This window comes from Lissotriton vulgaris, chromosome 6 (assembly GCF_964263255.1).
Source record: "Lissotriton vulgaris chromosome 6, aLisVul1.2, whole genome shotgun sequence".
Taxonomy (NCBI): domain Eukaryota; kingdom Metazoa; phylum Chordata; class Amphibia; order Caudata; family Salamandridae; genus Lissotriton; species Lissotriton vulgaris.
Window position 1 is genome coordinate 1,587,923,405 of NC_141694.1, and position 26,890 is coordinate 1,587,950,294.

General features: G+C 43.0%; 1 protein-coding gene across 3 annotated transcripts in view; it reads left to right on the top strand.

Moving 5' to 3' along the window:
* Window positions 1–26,890, top strand: part of FSHR (follicle stimulating hormone receptor) — a 1,773,743-nt gene that overhangs the window by 1,350,680 nt on the left and 396,173 nt on the right. For 2 of the 3 annotated variants that reach the window (XM_086927758.1, XM_086927760.1), the window contains exon 6: window positions 25,059–25,136. The exons of the other annotated variant lie outside the window; for it this stretch is intronic. In XM_086927758.1, coding sequence (XP_086783884.1) covers window positions 25,059–25,136 — 78 coding nt within the window. The remainder of the gene's footprint in view (window positions 1–25,058; window positions 25,137–26,890) is intronic. 3 annotated transcript variants of the gene reach the window in all.

The window sequence follows — 26,890 nt, forward strand, 5'->3', positions numbered from 1 at the left end:
CGCCGCGGGTGTTGTCCCGGTCTCCATCCCTCCAGCCAGTCCTGCACTGCCCCTGGGTTGTCGAAGAACCAAGTTTTGTTTTCCGCTACTACCCTAAGCCTTGCAGGGAAGAGCATGGAGTACGGTAGTTCTCGTGTCCTCAGCTCCTTTTTAACCTCGAAGAAGGTTCTTCGCCTACGTGCGACATCCGCCGTATAATCAGGAAAGAAAGCAATGGTGGAGTTCTGAAGTTTAATAGGAGGAGATGTCCTGGCCGCCTGCAAGATGGCGTCCCGGTTGCGGAAATTGAACAAGCAGGCTACTATGGGCCGCGGAGTCGCGCCTGGTTTCGGCTGGCCTCCCGGCACGCGGTGGGCTCTTTCCACGGAGAAAAAGGTGGACAGTCCCTTCGGTTTAAGTTCATCCGTGATTAAGCTCTCCACAAACAAGTCCATAGCTCTTATCCCTTCCGACTCCGGCACCCCAATAAAACGGATGTTGTTCCGCCTGGAACGCCCTTCTTGCTCATCAAGCTTCTCACGTAGCATTTTATTGTCCTGCGCCATCTTCCCCATTGCCTGTTGAAGTTCGGAGACATCCTCCACTCGGGATTTTGTAACCACCTCCATGTCTTTTACCTTCTCCGACATTTTGTGGAGATCTGCTCTGAGTAAGGTGACATCCGTGGAGATCGAACCCACTGCCGTTTGTAGTTGAGCCAACGCATGCATCACATCATCCAACGTCGCCTTCTTTCCTCCCGGGGTATCTGCAGTTTTGCCCCCCGTATCCTTCCCCGTCATTGGGGAGGCAGTAGGTTTGTCGGAGGTATATCGTTCAATGCGGGTCTGCGTGGCGCCGCCCTTGGGACCTTTCCCCGCCATACTTTTAGGTTTCATGCTTTTCGTGCCTCTCCGCTCCAGGTTGTCCGGAGTGGCGTACTCACTCTCCCGAACCAGATGAAGTCATGTGTTGTACTCAGGCCCTGGTAGAGTGTTCCGTAGGGCGAGGAGTGCCAATAGTCACTAATTGCGCAGTGGCTTCTTCGGCCTGGAAAATTGCGGCTGCCCTCCACCTTCTTAGGATCCCCCACACTTATGGCCACTGATCCGACTTCAAGTAGGGCTGGGGCACCGGCGATAGTGCTATATTCTGTCACACTTCTTTGATCCGTAGGCAGCGCCCAATCTGGCTACGCGAAGTTCGCTTGTTCGGCCGTCCTGTGCGGCTTGCGGGCACTTCCGGTCCTGATCCCTCGGGTCTACCGCACTTCCTGCCGGGCAACTCGGCCAGGGAAAGACCCCGGCTCAGGAGGTCGAAGTAGGCCAGATCGCACCCGCGACGTAACTCGGTCTCCAGACGTCGGATTTGAACGCCGCTTCTCGCTGCTTACACTGCCCGGTCCTGGGCTCCGGTACCCTCCTGTAGAGCTTGAAAATTGTGACGGATTATGTGTCTGATAGACGAAGAGGCCGCTTCAGCTGCGGAGCTCGTCCCTTATGCTGCCGCCATGATCGGCTGCTAGCCACGCCCCCCTAGTTGGATAATTTTGAAGCAGAATTGGTGGTATATTCTCATTTATCTCAAGTTTCCGAATAAAGGGGTCAATATATATGGCGAATAGGAGTGGCGAGCATGGACACCCCTGTCGAGTTCGACAGGATATTGCAAATAAATTCTTTGGTGAGGTTTACATTCACAGATACCACTGCTCTAGGGTTAACATATAGTTTCTTTACTGCTTTAATAAAGCACTCCTCAAACCCGACCATGGCCATGGTAGCCCATAAAAATGGCCAGGAGACCTTATCGAACGGCTTTTCGGCGTCTAGAAGAATTAGTTCAGTGGAGTGCAAAAAAATTATGGATTTAGGCCCAGATCTCTGTACTGGGGGGAAGGTATGACATTGTTCTGCATTCTGTCCATCAATTGTTGTTTTTGCATTTGTCACCCCGAGTGGGATGGGTATGCTCAGATGTGAGTCTCATGCTCTCCACACCACTGGAGTCAAGCTATCCTGGCTGAAGACGGCTGATAGACAGAAACCGGTCCTAGGATGCTTGATTCCGGTCGAGGAAAGACATGGCCTGGCAATTTGGGCTGGACTGTTCCCATGATGCACAGGGTCAAGGCTGATTTGCATATGGCCTTGTATGAACTGGGGTGGTGTGGAGTGCAAACAAATGATGGATTTAGGCCCAGACCTCTGGACTGGGGTGAATGTATGACATTGTTCTGCATTCTGTCCATCAATTGTTGTTTTTGCATTTGTCACCCTGGGTGGGATGGGTATGCTCAAACGTGAGTCCCATGCTCTCCACACAACTGGAGTCAAGCTATCCTGGCTGAAGACGGCTGATAGCCAGAAACTGGTCCTAGGATGGTTGATTCCGGTCCAGTAAAGACATGGCTTTGCAGTTCGGGCTGGACTGTTCCCATGAGGCACGGGGTCAAGGCTGATTTGTATATGGCCATGTCTGAACTGGGGTGGTGTGGAGTGCAAATAAACGATGGATTTAGGCCCAGATCTCTGTACTGGGATAAATGTATGACATTGTTCTGCATTCTGTCCATCAATTGTTGTTTTTGCATATGTCATCAGCGTATGCCAGAGTTTTAGTTGGATAATTTTGAAGCAGAATTGGTGGTAAATTCTCATTTCTCTGAATAAGGGGTCAATATATATGGCGAATAGGAGTGGCAAGCATGGACACCCCTGTTGAGTTCCACGGGATATTGCAAATTCTTTGGTGAGGCTTACATTCACAGATACAACTGCTCTAGGGTTAACATAAAATTTCTGTACTGCTTTAATAAAGCACTCCTCAAACCCGACCATGGCCATGGTAGCACATAAAAATGGCCTGGAGACCCTATTGAACGCCTTTTTGGGGTCTAGAAGACTTAGTGCCATAGGGTCTAATGCCACCTCTGTACCATCGAATAAGGTAATCACTCTATGTATATGATTGATAGTAGATTTCCCCAGGACAAAGCTGTGTTGACATCGCATAATCACCTTATGCACAATGGGGGTAACCCTATTTGCCAGCAGCTTGGAGTATATTTTTGAGCCTGCATTAATGAGCGTGATAGGGCGGTAAGATCCTAGCTGTTCCGGGGTTTATTCTTTTTAGGGAATATTATTATTTTAGCTCAGGACCAGGAGCTAGGAGGTTGGCCCCTTTCAAAAATAGGAATAAATAGTTCTAATATCCTTGATTTGCTCTAGAATAGTTAAATTGAACTCAGAAGGAATACTATCCAATCCGGTGGCCTTCCCTTTCGGGAGATTTTGAATAATAGTTACAAGTTCGTCCAATCTGGGGGATTGTCTCAACAAGTGCTGGTCTTCTTCATCTAGTTTGTCATAGTCACCGCTCTCTAGGTATTTTTCTATCTCCGTTATAACCCCTCGTCCTTCCTCCGTATACAAAGTCCGATAAAATCTCCAAAAGGCTTATCTAATGAGCTCTGGGTCAGATATAGAGCCTTCCACAGTATTGTGTATTTCGCGAATCAGATTAGAGGTGGCTTGTTGACGCATGCACACGGCTAACTGATGACCCTCTACTTCATTAACTTCATAAACCAACTCTTTCCTGGCAGCAGCTTTCCTCACAGCTTTCTCAGTAAAAATATTGGTAATAGCCGCCTTGGCAATTGCAATATGATTTTGTATTTTGGAGATTTCGTCAGCCATATTGGTCCACCTAGTAGCTCCTGATAGTTCTTCTTCTGCCTGCCTAAGACTCTCTTGCAGGCCACCCATTGTCTCCTTCTCAACCTGGTCGGTTCTCCTAGAATACTGTATGGTCTCACCATGAAACCCAGCTTTCAGGGTGTCCCAGACTATATCGATCGGAGCGCTGCCTGAGTTATAAGCTAAGAAGTTGGGGATCCATTCTTTCATATGGGCGCAGAATTTATCATCCTCTAGAAGGATTTTTTTAAAGGTCCAAGAAATGGACTCAGTTTTGGCCGGCATTACAATTAATGAGCAGACTAGGGGATTATGATCCGAGAGTATTCGGGGCAGCTTCTCCGTTTGACATTTGGTCTTAAGGGAGTTAGACATAAACATAAAATCAATTCTGGCATTGAAAGAGTGTGGGTTAGAGAAAAAAGTATACCCTGTGTCATTGGGATTAGATATCTGCCAGCCATCAACTAATCCATGTGCGAGGCATAGATTTTGTAGGGATTTGAATACTTGCGGCTTACGGCCTCTGTATACCCATTCATCTTTGATCGACCAATTAGTAGGAAGATTAATGTTAAAATCTCCACATACCAACATCGGTAAGGGCCAGTGTGCAAGTTCATTGGAGATTACATCAAAAACAGCCGAATCGTCACTATTACTCCCATAGACTGTACATAATGTAAATTTTAAACCCTTGTCGTACTGACATTCGGTAATAGCCCATCTACCAAAATTGTCGGTTTTAGATCGACTAAAGGTCAGTCTTTAACCTTTAGCTAAAATAGCCACCCCCCGAACCCGAGTCCCCTGTGAAGATGCGCAAATAAGCCTATACCCAAGTGAAATCAGAAGTTGTCTCTGAGACCCCTCTATGTGCGTTTCTTGGAGGTAGTCGTGGAGGTAGGCATGCAGAAATTATTATCCCACTCCAGCTTTATTATTAGTCATGCACTATGTAGTATCTATCATAAACTTCCCACGTAGCTCATGAGATCTAGTAGCCACGGTTTTTTGTGCCACATGGTAATTTGATTGTTGTCTTAAATGTGCCCTTAGAATAAATATGCCATACCATACTACAATGAATGTGTGAGAAAAATGTCCCTTTGCTATAATAAAAGAAGATGGTTGTGAAAAACTAAATAAGGTGCAAAAAAAGAGAGCAAAGGGTTGTTTTATGGAGTAAATGTCTGTGATAAGAAAGAAAATGTTGTGTTAATTCGTTGTTTCTTTATTGCATAGAACCCTGTCCTGATGAAGGTGTCAACTTAGGAACCGAAACGCTGCGTCGACAACTTGGTTTTAAATCTATTGCTGTTTTTATATTGTGTAATGTGAATACTATAGAGATGTACATCATTTCTGCATGATGCTGACACTCTTTTTTAAATTTTACTGTGGCACAGTTATTTGATGTTTGATATTGTCAAAATCCTTTTAATAAATCAGTGAGATATTTTATCTGAATTGTATTTGTAGTTTTGTGAAAACTGTTATTAGTGGCTTTAATTGTGAAGATCTCTTGAGCTATGGTGGCACTATACAAACAAGGTCTACCCCCTTTTTCTTAAGTAAACAAGAGGGACTACCCTGTTTTTCTGTTCTCGTTTCTTGGAGGCACACAATCTGTCCCCCCAAGCCCGTAATCCTAATGCTACTATTTGCCTTCTTTTAACATCGTTTAGGCCACAGATGTTTATAGATAGTATTTTTAGTGCCCCCATGTGTTTAAAAGAGTTAAAACCGGATCAAGGCCGAGCTTATAGCCAATCCCCATGTTTCCATAACTCTGCATATAAAATGTATGACGCCTAAAGTAAATTTTGCTCTATACTTTTCACTCTAAATGTTTTCCTTCCTTTTTTGCTTCCAGGTGCCCGAGAGAAGAGGCATCATCCACAGTGCTACCAAACAGAAGGCCTGTGAAGTCACACATCATTCCTCCAATATCTTTCACTTGTGCAGCTTAGTGCAACTGCCAAGTGAGAGCTTTAAGATGGCCCTAAAGAAAGATGCTTTAAAAAAATGGTCAGTGAGAAGAAGCAGCTTCCCACCAGTTGCATGTTGCCCAAACCTTTTTTGGACCACCACACAGTGTGCCTGCCACACAGGCTTTCACGAACAAGCTGAGAGGAGCACACTGGCATCAACAGCTGCACTCCAACATAAGTCCAAGACCACCTCTGTCTGTGAGACGGCCACTGCAATCATGGAGACCACGATGAACAGTGGTACTTAAATGGATTTGTCCCTTTCACAAGGTAGTACCCAATCATTTCTGGAAACAGAGCTAAGCGTACAGCGGCACAGCCATCAATAGTATATCTTCCTGATGTTGGAGCAGAACAAGAGGTTGAGTTCGCTTCTGAGCAAGAGCCTCCTCTTTTAGCATCATCGGCTCCCAGATGTCAAGGAAAAGGATGAGTACTACTCTACCCTCTTCTCTAAGCACCACTTCTGATGATGATGATAGGGACATGGAATGGACTCCGGCAGAGGCCAGGAGAGGGGAAAAAAGTTCTAGAAAGCCTTAGGCTTATGGAAGGGGGCGATGAGGAGGATGACCACAACAACGAGTCATTGTGGAAGGTGACACAGAGGAGTCTGACATTGCTATTCAGCCAGTTCAGAGGGATCTGGCACAGGTAGCATCACCAGCTCCCATATTTGCAAAGTCCAGCAGAGACCTGAACTAGTAACCACTACCTCAGCAGAAATATGCACTACAGAGAGGGAAGCAACAATACGCCCACCTACCTCCAGTTCTTCCTCAGGCTTTGGCAGTGGAGCAGAAAAAATATTCCTCCCCAGTTTTGGACTTTTTATGGTTAGCAACCATTCCCCAAACTAATGTATGCAAGGTAAGCCTGGCAGAAATTATGGTACTGGATGCCAAATTACCCATATGAGAAAAGACCAGTCAATCTGGTGAGAGGAGCACCTTAAACAAAAGTGCTAAACATGGCCTTCATGCTGAAGGTGAGGAGAGAGCCAGGGAACCTCGGCTACAAGTGCAATCATGGTGGGAGGTAAGGATGATGACAAAGAAGAGGGTGACATCCGCGTGCAAAGCAACTATGTCCCCAGCAGTGTGCCAACAGAATTACCAACCTCAGGGACTTCAGAATGGCATAAAACTCGGAGCCAGCTGGAGACACCGTGGCATACATTGATTGCCCCATTGTACAATGGGAAGCTGGCAAAAATGTTAGTGTTGGACATCCTCCCTTTTTCTTTTGTGGAAGGAGTGGAATTCTTAAAAATGATTGTATTCATCTGCCCGAAATGGAAGATTCCAAGTCAGACCCATTTGCTGTTCCAGCGCTGCATCATGATGTGCTGCAATTGGTTGGACAAGCGTTGCAGCAAAGTGACATGTGGATCAGTTGTCAGGCGACTGATTACATGTGCATCACTTTACACTGGATCTCTTTTGTGGGGGTAAAGCAAAAGACATCCACAGATCTTGGCCCTGAAGAAAGTTTTAAGAGCATTCAGTATCATACAACAGTGGCCATGTTCACCATGGAGAAATCACATACAGCTGTTAACATTTTGGATTAATTTAACAGCAAGGTGTATGAATGGCTGTGACCCAGAGGTCCCAGAATTGGATTTTTTGCCACAGACAATGAAAGTAACAAAGTCAGACGGTGGTTATTTAAGGGTCCTGTGGTTGGTTGTTTTGCGGCAACCTGGTGGTGCAAGACTTTCTCGAAAAAGAAGAGATAGTGGGCAGCTTACTGACCACCTGCAGAGGAATCTGCACTCATTTCAGACATTCTTTTAAAGCCTGGAAGCAGTTGTGGTTTATTCACCACAGCACAGCACCAGTTAAAGCCCTGATACAGGAGGTGACAATGCGTTGGAAATCGACCTATTACATGTTGTAATGTCTATTTTGAGCAGTACAAAAAGATCAATGACTATGTCATTCAAAGAGGAGGGGATGCAGTTGGGAAAGCCATGCCAATGGATACAGACACATCGGGTCTAGTCAAATGCCTGACACAGATGCTACTCCCTTTTGAGGCTTTCACATGGGAATTTAGCAAGGAGGGCAATAAGATGGGCCAAGCTAGCCCATTGTTGCATCTGCTACAGGACCAGGTAAAGAAAGTCTCTGAAAGGTTCGCCCCCTCAGATGTGAAAGAAAACACAGAAGCGCATGTCTTGTGTCTGTTGACCACGTGTTCAGTTCAGCTGGTGCGGTTGTTACAGTGAGAAGGGAAGTATTGGTCTTTCGCCTCTAAACATGGAAAGATTGTCTATGATCAAAATGAACCAATATTTCATACCACACATTATACGGTTCCTGAAGTAACATGGGAGGAGGAGGAGGAGAAGGAGGAGGAAGAGGAGGAGGAGGAAGAGGATTGGTCAGATTAAAATGTATTAGCTGACCAGCTTTTGGGTGAACCACCTGAGTTTGAGGACAAACTCTTCTTCCCTGACTTGTATGCCAGTGCACCCTTATAACCTTTTAACTATTTCTCGTTGAATTTATTTTTTTGCCCCCCACAAAAAAAGAAGGTAGTGGAACATTATTATTTTTGTGTCAGATTGATGCTGCCCACTCTTTGTAAGTCACATATATATTGCCGGATTGCAGTTAGATCAGTGTCCATTGAAGAAGCCTCTACAGTTCCTTCATGACATTGGAGAAAATGCCTGCCTCACTTGCACGCTTATCTTTTTTTGCATCACTGAACAGGGCTGCCCCAGAAGATCATTAATTTACAAGAGTACCAATATCAAATTCCAATGTGTTGCCTGCATCAAAGATTAATTGTGTACCTACTACCTACTCATGCTTGAATTGGAAGAGGTAACTACAACTATTGCAATGGTGAATGAGTGATTTTGAGGGTTGATTGGTGAGCCATGCGGAGGCAGCCAGTGAGGGAAGGTGTTGATAAACTGTAATGTAACTTGTTTGAAATTAATTGCAATGTTTGGGGCCCGAATGATAGGCAGTCCTGTAGGTGATTGGCATTTACAACTTTACTTAGTGAAAATTAACCTGTACAGTCCATTCCCATATTCCTTCTGGTTTTTTCATCAACTTGGAGGTCTGCCCCAGATGATCATTTGATTTACAAGACTGCCAAATTCCAATCTGTTGCTTGCATCAAAGGGGAGATACTTTACCAGCCACCATGCTTGGAGTGGAACAGGTAACCATTGCAATACCAAGTCATTATTGAGTGATTGTGCGTAATCATTGATGAATCATGTGGTGGCAACAGTGAGGGACGATGTTGAACTGAAATTTGGGAACTTGCTTGGGATTATATGCAATGTTTGAGGCCTGAATGATGGGTAGAATTTTTATTCTGTCGGTGATTGGCCCTTCAATACATAGCCAGATTTACTTGCAGGGTCTTCACCATGTTTCTGGTTCTTCGGAGTCCAGAAAAGGCATTTTAGTAAAACGTATTCAAAATATTGCAATTATGTTTCATTACTTGCTCTTCAACAGCAGTGCACTACACATCTTTCTTGCTCGGGTCATGAATGGGACGGAATTACTCAAAGTCAGGAGGATGAAAGAACTAACGGTGGGACTAATTCATCAACTAGAAGCAAGAAGTTATCGACTTCAAAGGGAAACAATGACTTTGAGGCATATTACTTAGCTAAGTGAAATGGAGAAAGGTCCATTGATTTGTGAAATAGTGCTGTGATTGTGTGAGTGTGGCAGTGGTGTCCACCCTTATTTGTTTTTTTCTCTGCTTTTGAGTCTTCTTTGTACACCCCTTATGAAGCTCACCTTCCTTCTATCCTTTCTCCTTGATTCTAAAGTCCAATTTCTGTTTTACAATCTGCAGGCCTTCTTGCCTCTATAAGAACAAAAGGCGAAAGCGGAGATCCACACTCCTGCCTGCCTACTGGATCAGTCCAAACAGACACCAAAGAGTGATGGACTTTCCCAAGGAAAATGCAGATGCACCGCCTAATTGTGCAATACAGTGTAATTTTTCTCCTAACAATCATATTTGGAGAACTTGATGGCTGGGTTCACTCCTCCATAATGTCATTTTTACAACCTAGAAGTCAGAACATTTAGAAAATCTGATAACTTGGGTCTCGGGGGCAGAAGGACTGTTTGTAATGCATTTACCTGTACTGTGTCATACTAATTTGTTCAATTCCCTCCCCAAGAGATTGATGACGATGATGTGCTGCTCACTGCCCAGATAATTGTTGTTGTTGTGTAGTATTTGTCTTTGTCTAACCTTTCCCCAAATCCCCTTTCTTATCCATTTATCAAACCCCTAACTCTCTTCCCCCAGGCTATGTGATTTATTAGGTCGTGGCTTAATTTACATTATCATTGGATCACACACTTGGTGGGACAGACGTGGTAAAAGCAGCACAAATTCACTACAGGATCTTCTAAGCAATAGCCCACACTGGCCTGATTTACTCACCTGCACATAAAAGTGATCCATATTTTAGATATAGAAGGAAGAACATCAGTCATCAACATCATCATTCAGGCCTTATGTATCTTCCCTGGGACAGCCCACTCTGCCAGGGAACCACCGTTCTTTGGCGGGGGCACTGCAGTCAAGAGGTATCAATATGCATGGCTGGACTGCCACAGTCCTGCCAAGTATAATATGACTTTCTTCACCACCACTGATTTCATGGAGGTTCTTTCTCCATGAAAACAGTGGCGATGAGGAAAGAAAGGGGTCCTGCTCATTAAGATACAACTTACAACAGGCTAAATGAATGGTCTAGCCTCAACCATTTCAATTTGGATTGCAAAGTATATGGAAATGTGAAACAATCTGCTGGACTTATAAAAGACAGTCAGCGCCCCCACAATGTGGACTCTCATACATAAGTGCCAGTGCTTAGAAATAAGTACTGGTGCTGAGCAAATTAAGCACTGGGTAAATGCCATCACTAATCGAACAAGACAGTTACAGAATTAAATGGGCTCACCTGTTGCCCTTTGCTATATGCTGTGGAGGGTGGAAGCGAAATGTGAATGACATTTGAGTAGACCAAATGAGGCTGACCGAAAGCCCTTGTATGTATCTATACTACTATTATAAAGAGAGAACTGTGTCCTTTGAGCCAGGTAAACTCGAAAAGTACACCACCAATCCAAACACCCAATACATGTTTGAAAACGTCAGGGCAAGCAGAAGGACATAGGCTATATAAATTAAAAAAATTAAACGTTATTTACAAAATTTATATTAAAAAAAGTAGTCCCTACAAAGTAGCGTCGGCCACGACGTGCGTGCTCACGTCAGGAGCACTGGGAGGAGCGGTGTCCGAGGAGCAGCAGACTGCGCGGGGGAGGAGCGGTGACCTGAGGAGCAACGGACAGGCCAGCGGCGGTGCGAGCAGCGGAGAGGCGGACATGGCGCGGGGGTTGAGCGGCGGCAGACAGGCAGTGAGGAGCAGAGCGGTGAGGAGCGGTGAACTGAGAAGCAGCGGCTGAGGTAAGGCTCCGGGGACAATGTCGGGGCAGGCGGGTGTCGGGCCAGGCGGGGGATGGGGAGTTACAACAATATAGGCGGTGAGGAGCAGAGCGGCGAGGAGTGGTGAACTAAGGAGCGGCGGCTGAGGTAAGGCTCCAGGGACAATGTCGGGGCAGGCGGGTGTCGGGCCAGGCGGGAGACGGAGAGTTACAACAACACAGATGGGTTGAGGAAAGGCAATGTCGGGGCAGGTGGGAGACAGAGACTAACAAGGTGACGGGTGGAACATTTTGCAGGTAGTACTGTCCGACCTCCATTGACTCAGGCCAGGCGGGGGTCGGGCCAGGCGGGAAAACAGATCGGCTGAGGAAAGGCAATGTCGGGGCAGGCGGGGGACAGGGCGGGCGGGGGCACGGGCTGCTTGCCAATGTCGGGGCAGGCGGGGGTAGGGGAAGACTGAATGCTCCTGGACAAAGTCGGGACGGGCTGCTAGTATGTATATAAATATATTTTGAGAGTAATTTTTTTGCAGAAAACATGAGTTTGGCTACAGAGCTATAGCTGTCTCTAGACCAGGCCGAAACATGATTTATATGGGACCCCCATTTCTCCTGTAGCATTCCCTTTCCAGTGTCTACAATGTTTGAATCTCTGTATGTTGTTTTCAGCCCTCTGCGTTTGAAAGTAACATAAGCATAAGTTTGCCAATCATGTTTTTTCTTGCTGAGATGCTTCTCATAAAAAGTAAATGTAAGTGGCATTACTTACCACCAATAATTCACATTGATTTCAGGTAGCCAAAGGAGTATGCTGATCAAGGTTTGCAGATAGTTTGCTACCCTCACAATGGTAGCTAGGCTCTCCTTCAGAATGGAGGCATGAACTCTACTCTCAAAAATGACATTGCATACTAATGTAAGGATCAAGCACTGGAGGTACATTGTTGATGTGAAACAATTTAATTATACATGAAGATTGTACGCATTAAAGTACCAATACACGCAATCTCAATTGACATTATGAGATGGCCAATAATCTAATTTGTATTTGGCATATTTTGGGAATAGTTCAGCAATAGCATAAATATTTGAGGAATAATACACATGCACCAGGGTCCATAGTTTAGTGAGGAAGGTATGCACCATTCTGGTTATCTTCTGCTATGCCATGTTTCTAGGATTGAAGTAGCAGAAGAATGAAAGTGAGGCTTGTGTAAAGAATATATTAACAGTGCGTGTCAAACAGAAATCACTTAACTAATTAAAGACAGCCATCAAATGGCAAAAAGTTATCAACAGAAATGCCAGCACTTTAAAAATTAAAAGAAGCAAAAGCGCAAGTGCTGTACAGGCAAACCCTTACAAAAAGTAGCTCCACCAAAATGGATGTTAACAGTATTTCGCTGATGGGAAATGACAAAAGAAGCAGAGGAAAAACAAGCATTTGTAAATGCAGGAAAATATGCTACAGCCAATAGAAATGGAGGATAAGAAAGTGGCACACACAGGAACCAATGAGAAGCAGTATGTAAGCCCCTTTTAAGTTTATATTAAAAACAATAGATTCCTCAAATACAGGGCAAGCACTTTGCAGGTGAATCCTAAGAAGACAAATTCTAAATAATGATTTGTGCATTCAATTGTTTGGAAACAGTGGGTGGCACAGTAGCAGTAAATTGCTGGTCCCCTAAAACCCTTGGAATTTGAAGTGATAATGATTAGGAGAGTCACAAGGCCAATTTTATGTTTTGCCCATACATGCCTCGCAGAAAAAACACTGACTGTGTGGCAGAAAGTATTAAGGCAGAATAAGAATAACACCAGATTTCAAAAACGTTGATGTATTTTTTCTTCTAAATGTTTTCCAACTAATTAAACAGACACTTTGATCGAAAACACTTTTCACATTTCATTAATGAGTAAGACATTTTGCACCACAGAGTAAAAGTTGTGTGTTGTGCTAAATTAATGGAGCCATGCTAATTTCTAGCCAGCGTGTCAGGTATTTTGCTACTATCTGCAGCAGGGGCAGCTGTAGTTGACAATTATCAATGTTTAATTCTAATAGCCCTGCTCTTCTCCAAAAGTCTTTCTCTTTCCACCCTGACTCCAAGCAGGAAGATGAATAATAAATAAGATACTATGTGACACACCTCATGTATGAAATGCAGATATTATCCTGTCTGTGGTAAGTAGACATTGAGGAAAATGTTGCTCTGCACTAAAGGGAAAGGAACGGGCTATTTGTATTTTGCACATTCATCACTAGTAGGGCTCCCGGTTTTCCGTTTTTACGGATTTCTACATGTAAATCCAGACGGAAATCCATATTTCCTTTGTCTGTATTTATATTTAGAAATGGCAAAATGGCAAAATACTAGAAAACTTTGCCGCACTCGAATCCAGAGTGCTCTCCAGGCCCCCTTTCTGCTGCTGGAAATTCCTTCCTGGGCACTCACACACAGCCAGCCGCACCAGAGTACTTCACAGGTCTTTTGAAAGACCATTTACTTGTTAATAAGGCTTCATTGTTCTTTCACCCCATGCCATAGCCTCCCCCAACGCCCCTGACTGCTCCTGTCCCAGGCCCCATACAGTACACATTTTAAGCACTTAAATTCACTGTGCTCCAGCAGGGCATTATGTCACTCTGCTTTTTTTAACCTAAAAGAAGATGATTTTTCCTCGTATAAGAAGGTATTGTATCATTTTCGAAGCACAAAAGTGATGGTGGGAGGGTATTTTTGCATTTCTTGAAGTGTGTCTCTCCGTTTCACTCTACAGTTATGCAATGTTTCACAGGCGGGGTGGCAAGCTCTTCCAAGCCACATCGAGCAGGCACATTTCAGTACAATGAGGTATCGCCTAACGAGATGTCAATGACACACCCAGTAATTGAAATCCTGGGTGGGGAGGGGTTTGCTGAGAGAAACAATACTGTGACAGATCTATCCTATGTAGCCTGCTCCGGTTCCTGAGAGAACAGGAGAGTCTCTTCCCTTGCTGAGCTTTCCATGAACACTGCACATTTCCAACACAGCTCTGTCAGGCATCAGATCAACAACCCTATGCCACATCTCCCCCCACTGCAATGTCTGCGTGTGGAGCCCACACAGGAATATGCAGTGAGTGGCGTAGCAAATTTGCCATAAGCAAGTAGGAAATTGGAATCCTTTCGGTCCACAGTTCGGGCGGTGAAGTGAAGCTATAGTGGGATCCTAAGGCTTCGGTGCCACTGCACCTGCTGCTCCACCGATAGCTGTTCCTCTGGGTAATATTTTGAACCACCCCCATGATTTTCTCAACTTTGTTTGCAGTACATATATAAATATTAACTTTACATTTCTCTGGCATGAAAGTCTCATAGCACCCTTTGCAATGTAAATGGTTTAGCCACTTAACAATCACTCAGTGGTTTAATTCATAGTCAATGATGGAACACATCATCACAAGTCTGTGATATGCGGAAGTGCCTGTGAGGGAAAGGAGGGAGAATGAGGGGCAGATTGCTGGTGGCAGGGAGGCGAACGAGGGGAGGTGGAAGGAATGTCAGACTGCCCAAGACAGAAGTAACGAGAGAAAGGTAAAATGTGAAATGCATGGAATAATAGAAAAATATTGCATTTATGTAAGGACAGCATCTGTTCTGTTAACCAGCATCAGGTAATTTTTCACCCGAGGAGTTCTGTCTATATTTTAAATTTGAAAGTGCTTGTACTCTATCCTAAAGTGTTTTTATAGCAGAACTGAGAAGCACAGGTACTCTCCTTTTCAAATTACTCAGTACCGGATCATTTAAAGCACTGCTAAAGCCACAACAAATCACTAGTTTAAGTGATCGCATATGTGCATTGTCAATTTAAATAAATGTGGAAAAATACTAGCTGTAGCATCGTCTTTTACTTGTGCCATAAATAAATGTGGATTAATACAGAAAAAATGCCCAGAAAATAAATATGGATAAATGCAGACAGAAATGGCAAACAAATAAATACCATAAAACTGGGAGCCCTAATCACAAAGTATCCCATATACCAAACCTGACATCAAATCATGCACTTACTCCCACTTTATTCACTGGACTCACCCACCACCACATATTATTTCTAATAGATTCATGGTCTGGGCAGTAAGGAAAGTAGGCTTGACTTACTCTACTGCAAGGTAGGGTAGAGGGATTAGGAGGTAGGGCAGAGCTATTGATGTCGACTACAGGGGTCATTGTCACTGTCACTACACTGATCATCAATTCATGATCTTTGGCTTATTCAGTCATAAAATAAATCTGCTATGGGAAACCATGAAATATATTTTGGAATGTCTTCACATGCTATAAAATCAAAAGCTTGTCTGCTTTCTGGTGAAGAATTGGCTTGGTAGTTTAGTCTGCCCTGTTCCCATGATGCACTGGGCCAGGGACAGACTGATTTGCATATAGCCAGGTTCTGAGCTGGGATGGTGAAGTGAGCTAAATAACGGTGATGGATCAAGCCCTGATCTTTGGACTGGGTAAGAGTGGTCTGCTTAATTCAGACACTCTGTTTATCACCACCCCCTTTTCTGAATCATAAAATCAAATGTGGCACATGCCAAGAATGTAAAATGTGAATAAATAAATAAGTGAAGCAGTAAGGGGTGACTGAGTTGGCGAAGGGAAACATACCTTGTGTGTGCGAGTTGCAATGCATAAAAAACGTTGTAAATGATGCATTAACTGAAGCAGACACACATTGCACAGCCAACACTTCAGTCATGAATTGAATCATACTGCACCTCGGTCATGGGTGGCAAAATTCTATGGGCAGGTAGTGAGGGAATGAATGCTGGGTGGTATACATCTGCCTCGCTTAACAAAAACAGTGAGTCAAGGGAGTAGAACCAAAATTAAAATAATACCCCCTACTTTGAACCATAGCTTTGATATCCTTGCATGAACATAGTATGCGAAGTAGATGAGCATCATGCCCCTCTCCATGAGATGAGCTGCCTTGCTTATTCATCCAAGCAATCCAAATATTCTTTCACCCTTTTATTCTAATTCACCCATATCCACCATGATTTAAGCTTAACTTTCTCCCATCCAGTCTTTCACCCAAATTTTCAATCCATTATCCATCCATTCAATATCCTCCCTTTCTTCAAAGGATCCTTTCATCCATTCATCCCTATAGAGCTATAACCGTTGATGATTATGGTGACTCAGTCATTGAAGCACAATGAAGGCATGGAATAATGATCAATGAAAGACAAATGGAGTTGGTTGGCAAATTAATTGGGTCCTCAAACTTTTTTTAGTCATGCTGCACTGTCCTGAAACTTCTGGTATACTGCATACATGAATTACACAGCACATAACATTGGGGGGTACATGACCATGGCCACTCTCTTGTTAACTCAACTGTTAGAGCATGAGCAGGAAAAAGAAAGCTTCTCAACAAACATACATGGTGAATATTATTTGCAATACTAGCTTACTTGGGCCTGCAGTGGACAGTAGAGTGCCAAAAAATGTGTTCTTAGTCTCACAGTACCACAGGATAAACTGGAGAGAAATACAGATTATTACCAACAAAGCAGAATATAAGAGAACTAGTGACTAGAGACAGGAATAAGTCAGCTACCCAAATAAAACATGTAATATAAGGGAAACAAATATAATGTAGGGATAAAAGGAATTAAACAAATATTGAGTGCTGCTGTAAGAAATTAAGAAAATAAAAATAATAGATTAGTGATTCAGTTAATCTCCACAAAATTATTGTGACAGGTAAACACAGTCACATTGTAATTCTCTAAAGCAGATCATCTATAGTACTAGTTGTGAGTCTATCATCTACACTTGTGTTGGCCATACCTATCATAAAATGCCTATTCCAAATTTCCTTAACAAAAACTACATATGGAACAAATGCACTTCAGGCACTGATCTTTGATTATATTCTCATTTCTAAACACCCTTGATGGACCAACTCAGTCTTCCTATTTTGCAATGCAATGTGTGCATACTACACATCGCTGTGAAATACCCAGGAACGGCACTAGCTACATAAGCAAAATTATAGAGAGAACGCTAACTTACTGATATCACTGTGGTGACTGGAGGACAGAAGATTCTGCAATGGTTTCTTTATTAATCAGTCAAAGCGAGTGCAAATGATGAGTACAATTAGGTAGCGCTGAGCACCTGCCTAGCAGAAACTAGACACTTGATCACATATTAATATTCTTAAGTAACATTAAATTTAACTTACCTCTGAGTGTGAGCTGCTATTTGGAAAACAAAATTTAAGCATTGAGAAACACAACAAATAATTAATAGTCACCGAGCCCCGTAATCTTGACACCAGGTCCTGCTCCTGGTCAAGAGTATCCGCACAGCAGTGTGTCAGGTGCTGGACGGTGCGCTGACCCTGGCTGGTGCACAGTACTCACTGATGCACTCATCCCCAGCACAGCCAAAGCTACCCCAAGGGTTATCTACTACCAGGCCTGCTGCCAGCATGACGGTGAGGTGATGCTGGACAAAAAAAAACAAGTGCTGCAACCCCTCCTTGCTGAAGATTGCACAGAGTTGCATACTTTGGCTTTGGCTCCATCCACAAGGTATGCAAACCTCTACTATGGCAATGGATGGGGTAAAGAAAGATTAGAAAAGAAACAGGAAAAGAAATGAAAGGTAAGAAATAAGGAAGTAAGGGGAAAATGAACAAAATGCAAAAAGTTACAAAAACACCCACAAAATTACAAATAAATTTAAAATACACAAAGACATGCCCTGATACAATAAATAAAAATACGGGGTAGATAAGTTTGATGGGGGGGTGGGGATAAAAGAGATTAAAGAGGGAAAGAAAATTAGGTCCAGCACCATAAAAGTAAAAGAATGGAGTTCTCATCAGAAACCTCCATAAAATATGTAGCTCACAAGTGCACAATGTTGGGCACTTCATCTGCATATCGATTTCCAACTGTTACATAATAATTTCCTGCACTTCAAATGAAGAAATTATAACAATCTTCCAATCTTTTTTTCAAAATATTTACAAGGAGGATAAGTGTATTAACCAGAATTCGATTGTTGATTGGCTAAATGAGATATCTTTGCCAACATTGACCTCTGATCAATCTGCGTCTCTAGATAAGACGATTACTCAGGACGAGGTCAAGAAAGCCATCATGAACAGTAAGTCCGGGAAGGCGGCGGGTCCTGACGGCCTTCCAGCTGAGATCTAAAGGCTTCTAGAGCAGGCGATTGTACCATTTTTGACCTCCTTATTTAATCAGATTCTTCGGGAAGGGATGTCACCACCAACTTCCTGGGATAAAGCGTCAATAACTTTAATCTTAAAACATGGCAAATCAGCATCTTCTTGCGGGGCATACGTCCAATCTTCATCTTAAATGCGGACTATAAAATCTTTGCTTCAAGTTTGGCCAACAGGCTGGGCATGGTCGCGGGTGAAATTTTACATCAAGACCAGAGGGTATTCATTAGAGGTCGACAACTCTTTGAGTTGACTTACGACCTAATAGGTGCAATTTAATTTGCATCATCTGCTGTGCTGCCTTTGGCTGTTCTCACGTTGGATGCAACCAAGGCCTTCGACAGGGTGAATTGGTCATACCTGTCGGGGGTCTTGGGTAAGTTCAATGTGGGAGCAGGATTTCGCCGAGCAGTTGGCTTACTCTATCAAAACCCTTTAGCCTGCCTCTTGGTTAATGGATCACTGACTGACCCTTTTAATATCACTAGGGGAACCCGTTAGGGCTGCCCTCTCTCCGCCCTCCTGTTCGACCTATACATCGAACCCTTCGCCCAACGGTTGCAGGAGGATACTAGCATTAAGCCTTTTAGGTATGGGGGATGGGAGAAGAGGGCGGCCCTGTACGCGGACGATATCTTGATTTTTTCCTCAGATTTAAGTACAGCACTCCCGTCTGTTATTAAAATGGCCCTGGATTTCGGAGCAATCTTGGGATACGAGGTTAACGCTTCCAATACTGAGATTAAGACCTGAAACCACAGTTATTTAGATGTAGGGGTTCAGTCCAGCTTAAAAATGCGATACTTGGGTATAGAAATTGTCCAAGATATTAACAAAATTGTCGAGACCAACTTCTCTGCTAAAGCAAAAGAATGTCGGAGACTTATGAGTTCCTGGTCATCATTGCCTCACTCTATTCTGGGAAGGGTTAACCTTATAAAGATGACCATATTGCCGAAGATCACCTTTTTGTTTAATACAATACCTCTTTATTTCGAACCGTCACTTTTAGTCAAATTACAGAGTGGCATTAACTCATTCATCTGGGCCCAGTGTAACCCCAGAATTGCCTGGAAAATACTGGTGCGTCGAAGGCAGAAGGGGGAGCTAGCAGCCCCAGATTTTCAACTCTATCCATGGGCATTTCAACTCACCCATTCCCGTATGTTATTGAAAACACCTACCCACTCCGGGATTGGCTGTATGTTTAGTGCCATGCTAAGTGGGGCAAGGTTACCACAGGATGGGTTTCTTTTTCAATTCGGGGACCCCAAATTAAAAAAAAAAATAAAACTGAAGGTCTTGCAGGGCATGGCTAGAACATGGACTAAGGTCAGCAGTGCCATGAAGCTAGAATACTTTTCAAGTAAGGCTCCTTTGTGGGATTTACTTGGGGGCCCTAGTTGGCTCAATGACAGTCTTGCTTTACCTCTGAGAGAGGGTGGTTTGAAAGTCTGGGGTGATTTATTTGTCGATGGGGTACTCTTACCTTGGGAATCATTAAGTATTAGAACAGGCTCTAATCTGTCAAGGTTCAAGTACCTACAGATAGCAAGTTGGGCTCATGCGCATTCTACCATTAAGTTTAGACCCCCACTAGGGTGTGGTAACCATCTAGAGTCTCAACTTCTAAATAGAACCCCGGCAAAAAAGGAGAAATCCTTTTGGTATCACTCAATGTTGGAGGAGATTGAAGGCGAATTTCAACTGCCCGATAAAATTTGGGGGAGTTCTTTTCCATACATTGACGTGGAAAGTCTTTGGCTTAGTTCTTTTCAGATATTATGGGAAATAGTTAAACCAGCGTGGCCCTGAAGAAATCACCTTTTTCCCCTACACAGGGCTTACTATTCGCCGCAAAGGCTTTCAAAATTCTCTATAGATAGACCGGTTTCCTGCGCAAGGTGTGAGACAATAGCTGCTTCGGACTCACACATGTTTTACGAATGCCCTGTATTATCTACATTTTGGGACTCTTTAAGCAGTTCAATTTCAACCTACCTTGGTCGCCATATTACAATAAATCTTGCACTGGTAATATTTGGAATTATGGAGAGGGTGACGGGTTCTCCCAAATATCTCCTCTTCTACTCTATGCTTCTGGCCAGAAGAGAAATTTGTTAAAAATGGAAGGACTCCATACCACCATCTCTTTCCGATTGGCAGACATCGATGTTTCAGAACTCAAAACTCGATCTACTGAGATCAGGGAAATTAAACAAGAGAGCCTTTTGGCATCTTCTGAAGTGGAACCAGCTCTGAATCATACGTTTTTTTCCCCCCTTTGGTCCAATGATTATGCTGCCTTCGGAATCCTTCATTTCTTTCCCTGCTGACATACCCTGACCTGTTGATTTCGTACCAAGGGCAGGTATACCTATGCAGCAAAACAGCGCCCTATTGTTTGCGGACTGTGGGTCCTTGAGATTGCAATTTCACTGATTAGGTGACCCTGTAATAATACTGGTCTACCTATCCAGCTATATGAGGCAGTGTGTCGCTCTCTATTTGACTTTATTGGTGCACCCAGGGTAGACAATAAGGACCAAAAAAAAAATAATAATAATAATTTCCTGCTCTTTGAGAAGTACAGTACTCTATTTTCTTGAGGCAACTGTAATGCATATATCAATTCATTTACATGTTCCCTATTCCAGATGGAAGATCCGGAAGATGTCATAAACCTCCTTTGTGACAATAACATTTTTAATCATGGAGCACACCAAAGCCATATTGATTATCTGTAAATATAGCCACTCTCAATTGTGCTGAAAAACATTATGCTCTCGTAAGGGCAATCACCTCTGCCAATTGTACCAAGGTAAAACTTGAAGCTATAAAGCTTCAACAACTTCCTTTATTGTGAAACTTGCATAAGCTGCTCTCAGAATTCCTTCTTTGTTTCTCAAACATGAGCTATCCACAAAAGTCGCATAATCAGGCTCATCAAGATGTTCATTTTTTATGTCTGGTCTTGGGTAGGTGCATAAGTCCGTGACATCTAAACAATCAAGATCAACTTCATTCCCTTCAATCTCATTCTTAGGAGTAGACAATAGGGTCCGTACTTAACATTTAACATCTCCTGAGTAATACATTTTCAGCTGCAAGTATTTGGTCATATTTTGTGGGTCGCTGTTTGTCGAATACTGTGTTTTAGTCAGGGTGAGCAAAATCTCCACTGAATGGGGAACCATCACTGTGAGAGGAAGTCCCATCACTATACTCTCAAATCTCTTGATACTGAAATCAATTGTGGCAACCGCTTTATAGCAGCCTGGAATTTCTGTGAAATTTAGATCAGCTATGTTATTAATCTTTCAAAGATGCTGTACTATTTGATAGATATTTCCCATTTGGTTTCTGTAAACCCATAATAGGCAAATTGCAAAGGCTTCCAACAGTTTCTTTTAAACTTCTGTGTTTTAGTATGCTCTCAATCACTGGTGTTATTTCTGCAACAGTTTCTGGCATCACATTATCAGGTGGGAGTCTTGGGAAAATGGCTTTTGATTTTCCTGTAACCTTTTAAACATGTCTCAGGCCTGCCACTGCAGTCTGTGTGTGCACCTTTGAACTGCCATGTTGACCTTGATAAATAAACCTTTTGCCTTACCCTAACCTTCATTTTTAACACCTATGTCCCCCCTTTGGGTAAGCCGTGGACAATCCAGGGTGCAAGGGGGTAATGTATACAAAAAGTTAGACATGTACTTTGACGCTTTATATATCTTGGTAGTGAAAACTCTTGAATTTGTTTTTCCATACGGCAAGGCCTACCTCTCCCATTAGATAACATTGGAGCTACCTTATAACATTTAAGGAGCTGTAATTTCACAATGGGAGCAGGTTCCCAGGTCATGTTTGGTATCTTTGGAATTGTAAGAAAAAATCCTCTCTAATGATAAAGTCAGATTTTAAAGTGCAGTTTTTAAAAAATGCTACTTTTAGAAAGCTGGTACATTCCTGGTCATAGCTGATAGTTAGGCCTTGTGTATTCCACCTTCACAGCTACACACAACAGAGAGCTTACGTGTGTCTGGATAGGCCATCACTGGCAGGATGGGAGAGCGGAGCTGGGCAAAGCCCTACTTACACTTGAAAAGGCTGTGTCTTTTCTCCATATAAAGGGCTGCATACTCCCTGAAGTTAGTTTGGAGCCAGGACAGGGACAGCAGGTTGCCAGAGGACTTCACAGGGAAATATCTAGTAGCTTTTTCCACTTTCCAGAGGGAGGGTACCTGGTATAAATATTGGACCTCAGACACCACCTCTTCATTTCTCTTCTGGACCTGTGGATACTCTGCCAGGGAAAAGGTCTGCTGTGCTGCTGAAAAGGACTGCCACTCTGCTGGGCTGCTGCTCTGAGGAATTGCTGCCCTCCTGCCGGCTGCCCTTTTTCCTGGGTGAGGAGCACTAGACTTAGATCTGTTGAACCCAGGATCCGAGAGTGACTCTAATGGCTAGTTTGCTGGCCTCCTGACTTGAGCATCAGTGACAGTAGGCTCCAAAAACCTCACCTCTAACACCTGGACTCTGCTATCTGTGAGTCAACCATTCCAAGTGATGCCACCCCAGTCCTGGACCCTTGGAATTTGGCCTTAGGTGTTCTGCCAGCCTTTGTTGATCCAGCAGAACTAATGCATCTGCTCAGCTGCATGGGGAAACCCCACGCTGAGCCAACACATTTGCACTGCTGTGTGGCTCCTGTCAGTTGCAAAGACCTGCATCCCTCACATCTCTGGTCGACGGCAGCCTTAACAACGACGCTGGACTTCGCATTGCGACATTACAGCTCCTCAGAACTGATGGAACGCCCGGCTCCACATCGCATCCTCAACACCAAACTTTGCATCACAAGCCCTATCAATGGGAACTCCACAATGACTCAGGCCCCTGCATTACAGCCTTGCCGTATCTTAAAGCCCATGCATTGCTTCGACCGCATGATGCATCTTTAAAGTGGTCCCTCATATCGCTCCATAAACAGGATTTAAGCTACTTTTTTCATCGTGTCTAACTGGATCACTGCAGTAAGCCCATGTTCCATCACAGTCGGCCTGAACTTGTGACTAATCCCTGGTCTGGCATGACCAGATATCCATAGTTGAAGCTTTGTGCTTTTTGGCATTATTTTCACTAAAATCTTTAAATTTATATATCTTCAGTTCTACTAATTAGATATTTTTAGTTTTGGTATTGGTTTATTATTTAAAAACAACTCTATTTTTCCAGCTCTGTGTGGGATCCTTTTTCACTTCATGACTGTTTGAAGTGTTGCACAAATACTTTACAAATCACATGTAAGTTAACCCTGACTGCTCTCTGGCAAGCTATTGGAGGGTTGAGCACAAGGTAATTTGGGGTTCGCCTGTGCTTCACCCTGACAAGGATTGTGGTTGCTGCTTGACAAGGGCTCTCACCCCAGTCGATCACAATCCAATTTGTATATCTACCATAGCTGGGATATGGTGGGAAGATCATGATCTCTCTTCAGCCAGGTACTTATCTGGTTGCCTAACACTGAGGGTGAGCAGCTAGTGCCAGTTCTGATGAGGCAGGGAGTGCTGTCCTGGTGCCTCCTTTAAATCTGTCTTAGATTTTAAAGATACATCATGAGAATAGTGGCATGGTGGAAGTGAGGAAACAAGCGGAAGAGAAGCTACAGCCAGTGAGATTTGACAATCGTCCCCTCAAACCCACCACTTGATTAGGCTGTTAGGTAGCACTGCGAGAAAATGTTGGGAGTGCTAGGTATTTCCAACAGCTTCTTGCAAATATCTCTATTTTATGATGGGAAAGCCTGATAAGGGCTGTCTGTTAAGATGTATTTAGATACATGAGGGTTTTTGGTCACTAATATGCATTGTTATATCTACACTGCAACTATACATTCTAATCTGGTCTGACTAAAGGTTTTACTTTGCCAGGGAGGACATACAAAATCTTGAAACTTCACCTCTGTGAATGGGATATGGATAAATGTTACTGGCTACGTACCATGGGAATGTTAAAGCCACCTGACTGGAGCTTTGGATTTACTGATATCCAAATTTCCATCAGTGGACCCCTTTTGCCAAAAGGTACTTGGGTGACTGCTGAATCCACTGCCTGCACAGGTTTGACTTATTAGTGGAGGATGTGGGTGTAGACAATGTGGGTGGGCAGTGTGGTGCAAAAGGAGAGACGGTCTGTGGCAGAAGACAAGCCAGGGAAGGGAAAGGAAATGCTGCAAAGAACAGCTTAGGGTGGGAGAAACCCTCGCAGTTAACAGCATAAGAGATGCTGGGGAGTCCAACTATAAAGGATATCTTGAGGGCTGCTGAAGAAAGCACAAAAGAGCAGATGAGTCAGTGTGTGGTGAGGGGTAACATCAGACACCCACTTCCATGAGAATTCCTCTGCTGCCACAAGAATGGCTTGTCACTATCAAAAGTGTTTAAAAGCTGGCCTCCTTTTTCATAAGTAAAAGTGTGAGTCACCCGTCTTTACAGCATTGCACAATTTGTATTCTACTTATGCAAATGTTATACTTCTGAACTTATTGCTCGAACAGAAATGGATGTTTGAAATGGTCTTGATTTAAATAATCTTTATACTTAATAAGAAAATACATTTCCAGAAACATTCACAAGAGTAATGTTCATTTTATTTTTATTTCAGTGATGTTCAAGATAATATAAATATACGGCATATAGGAAAAAACTCCTTCGCTGGATTGAGTTCAGAAAGCTTAACAATGTAAGTGTATGCACTGGTCTTGAGAGAGTCTCAAATCATTTGGACACATAAGTGATCTATTATGTGATCCGTAATCTCAATTTGAACATAAATCTATCATTTAACAACAGCAGCATACAGAATGATAGTCCGAAAAATACAGTTTTAAAATATATACATATCAAGTGGTAAATTAAATGATAATGAGATATACAAACATTATATCTTTTTCTGTTAACTTCGACGATTAATGTGTGCTCTTGTTTCAGTTACATTCTATAAATGAAGGGGGAGTAAAGTGATGATTACTCATGCATGTAATATGTAGAATCCTTAATGTGTAGGGCCAGTCTGCACCTAAGCACCTAGGTCATATTTAGTTTTGCAGGACAGATTTTACATTGAGCGTTCTGTGAAAATCAAAATTAGATTTTATTTAAAAAAACTGTTAATTCCATATCTATCTATCTATCTATCTATCTATCTATCTATCTATCTATCTATCTATCTATCTATCTATCTATCTATCTATCTATCTATCTATCTATCTATCTATCTATCTATCTATCTATCTATCTATCTATCTATCTATCTATCTATCTATCTATCTACCTACCTACCTACCTACCTACCTATCTGCAATCTAGATTGTTGTTGTTCCTCTAGTTTAGTTTCAATCATCACCACATAGGATATACCAGTACATGCAAAACTAAATACTGCACTAAGAGTTACAAATATATACAGGGTAGCAGGTGGAAAACCAACATGAAGAGTACATTGTGCAGGGGACAGAACTCAAATAACCTTCTAAATTTGCACTAGAACCTAAACAGCAAACCCTAACTACTAGAACCATAAAATACCCATATTTGTAGATAAGCTGCATGTGGCATACAATAAAAAAATAGTCAAGTTTACTGTCTTTTTCATAGAAAATCACCATGCATTCACCTTCAAGGCACTACACTATTACCAAATATTGCAATGTGTTCCCACAAATGGCATCTACTAAAAAAAGAAACTATACTGATGGGCTTTAAAATTATGTTCAAAACAAACAATACAAAACAGTGAGCAATTTAATCATAGTATCCTTTCTACAATCAAATCAGATTGTTTTTCAATCACAGAGGGCCCCAAAACTCAAATGATCCATGCACTCTAAAGACAAAACAAACAGTGAGCTCTAGGAGGGCAGAAAACATAGAAAAAAATCTTCCAGGTCATATATGCTAGGTTCTGAGAGACATAGGGTGCCAAACCTTTAAACTACTGTGAGGGCTTTTGTGAGGCCTGCCACATTTGTGTCGGCAACCAACCACAATACCATTCTGTTACTGATTTACTCTAGTCTACTGGGGCTCTGTAAATGTCAAAATGAAATGTTCAAATCGCATAAAAGGACCTGTGGTTATCCGCATCAGGAGTATTGTATTGTGGTATACTTATAGAGCGCAGCCTGTCACCACCAAGGGCATCCTGGCGCTTTGAACCCTGATCTAACAACAACTTCAGCAACTAGCCTATCCTCGGGAAGAGGTGGAGTACAGCTAAGCCTTTGATATGGCTACCTCTCACTGGTAAATGCTTACTTTTCCTATGGTGGAGATGTTTGTTACACCCTCAACCTGATGATTCTTTTTAAAAGCTGATACACCTGCCCATGTGGGGCACCTATACTCTTAATATTAGGAACCGTATATTCACTCTAAAGTCCTCTTGGTTAAGACATGTTCTGTGCCTGGTGACTACTAGTGTTATACGGTTATTAC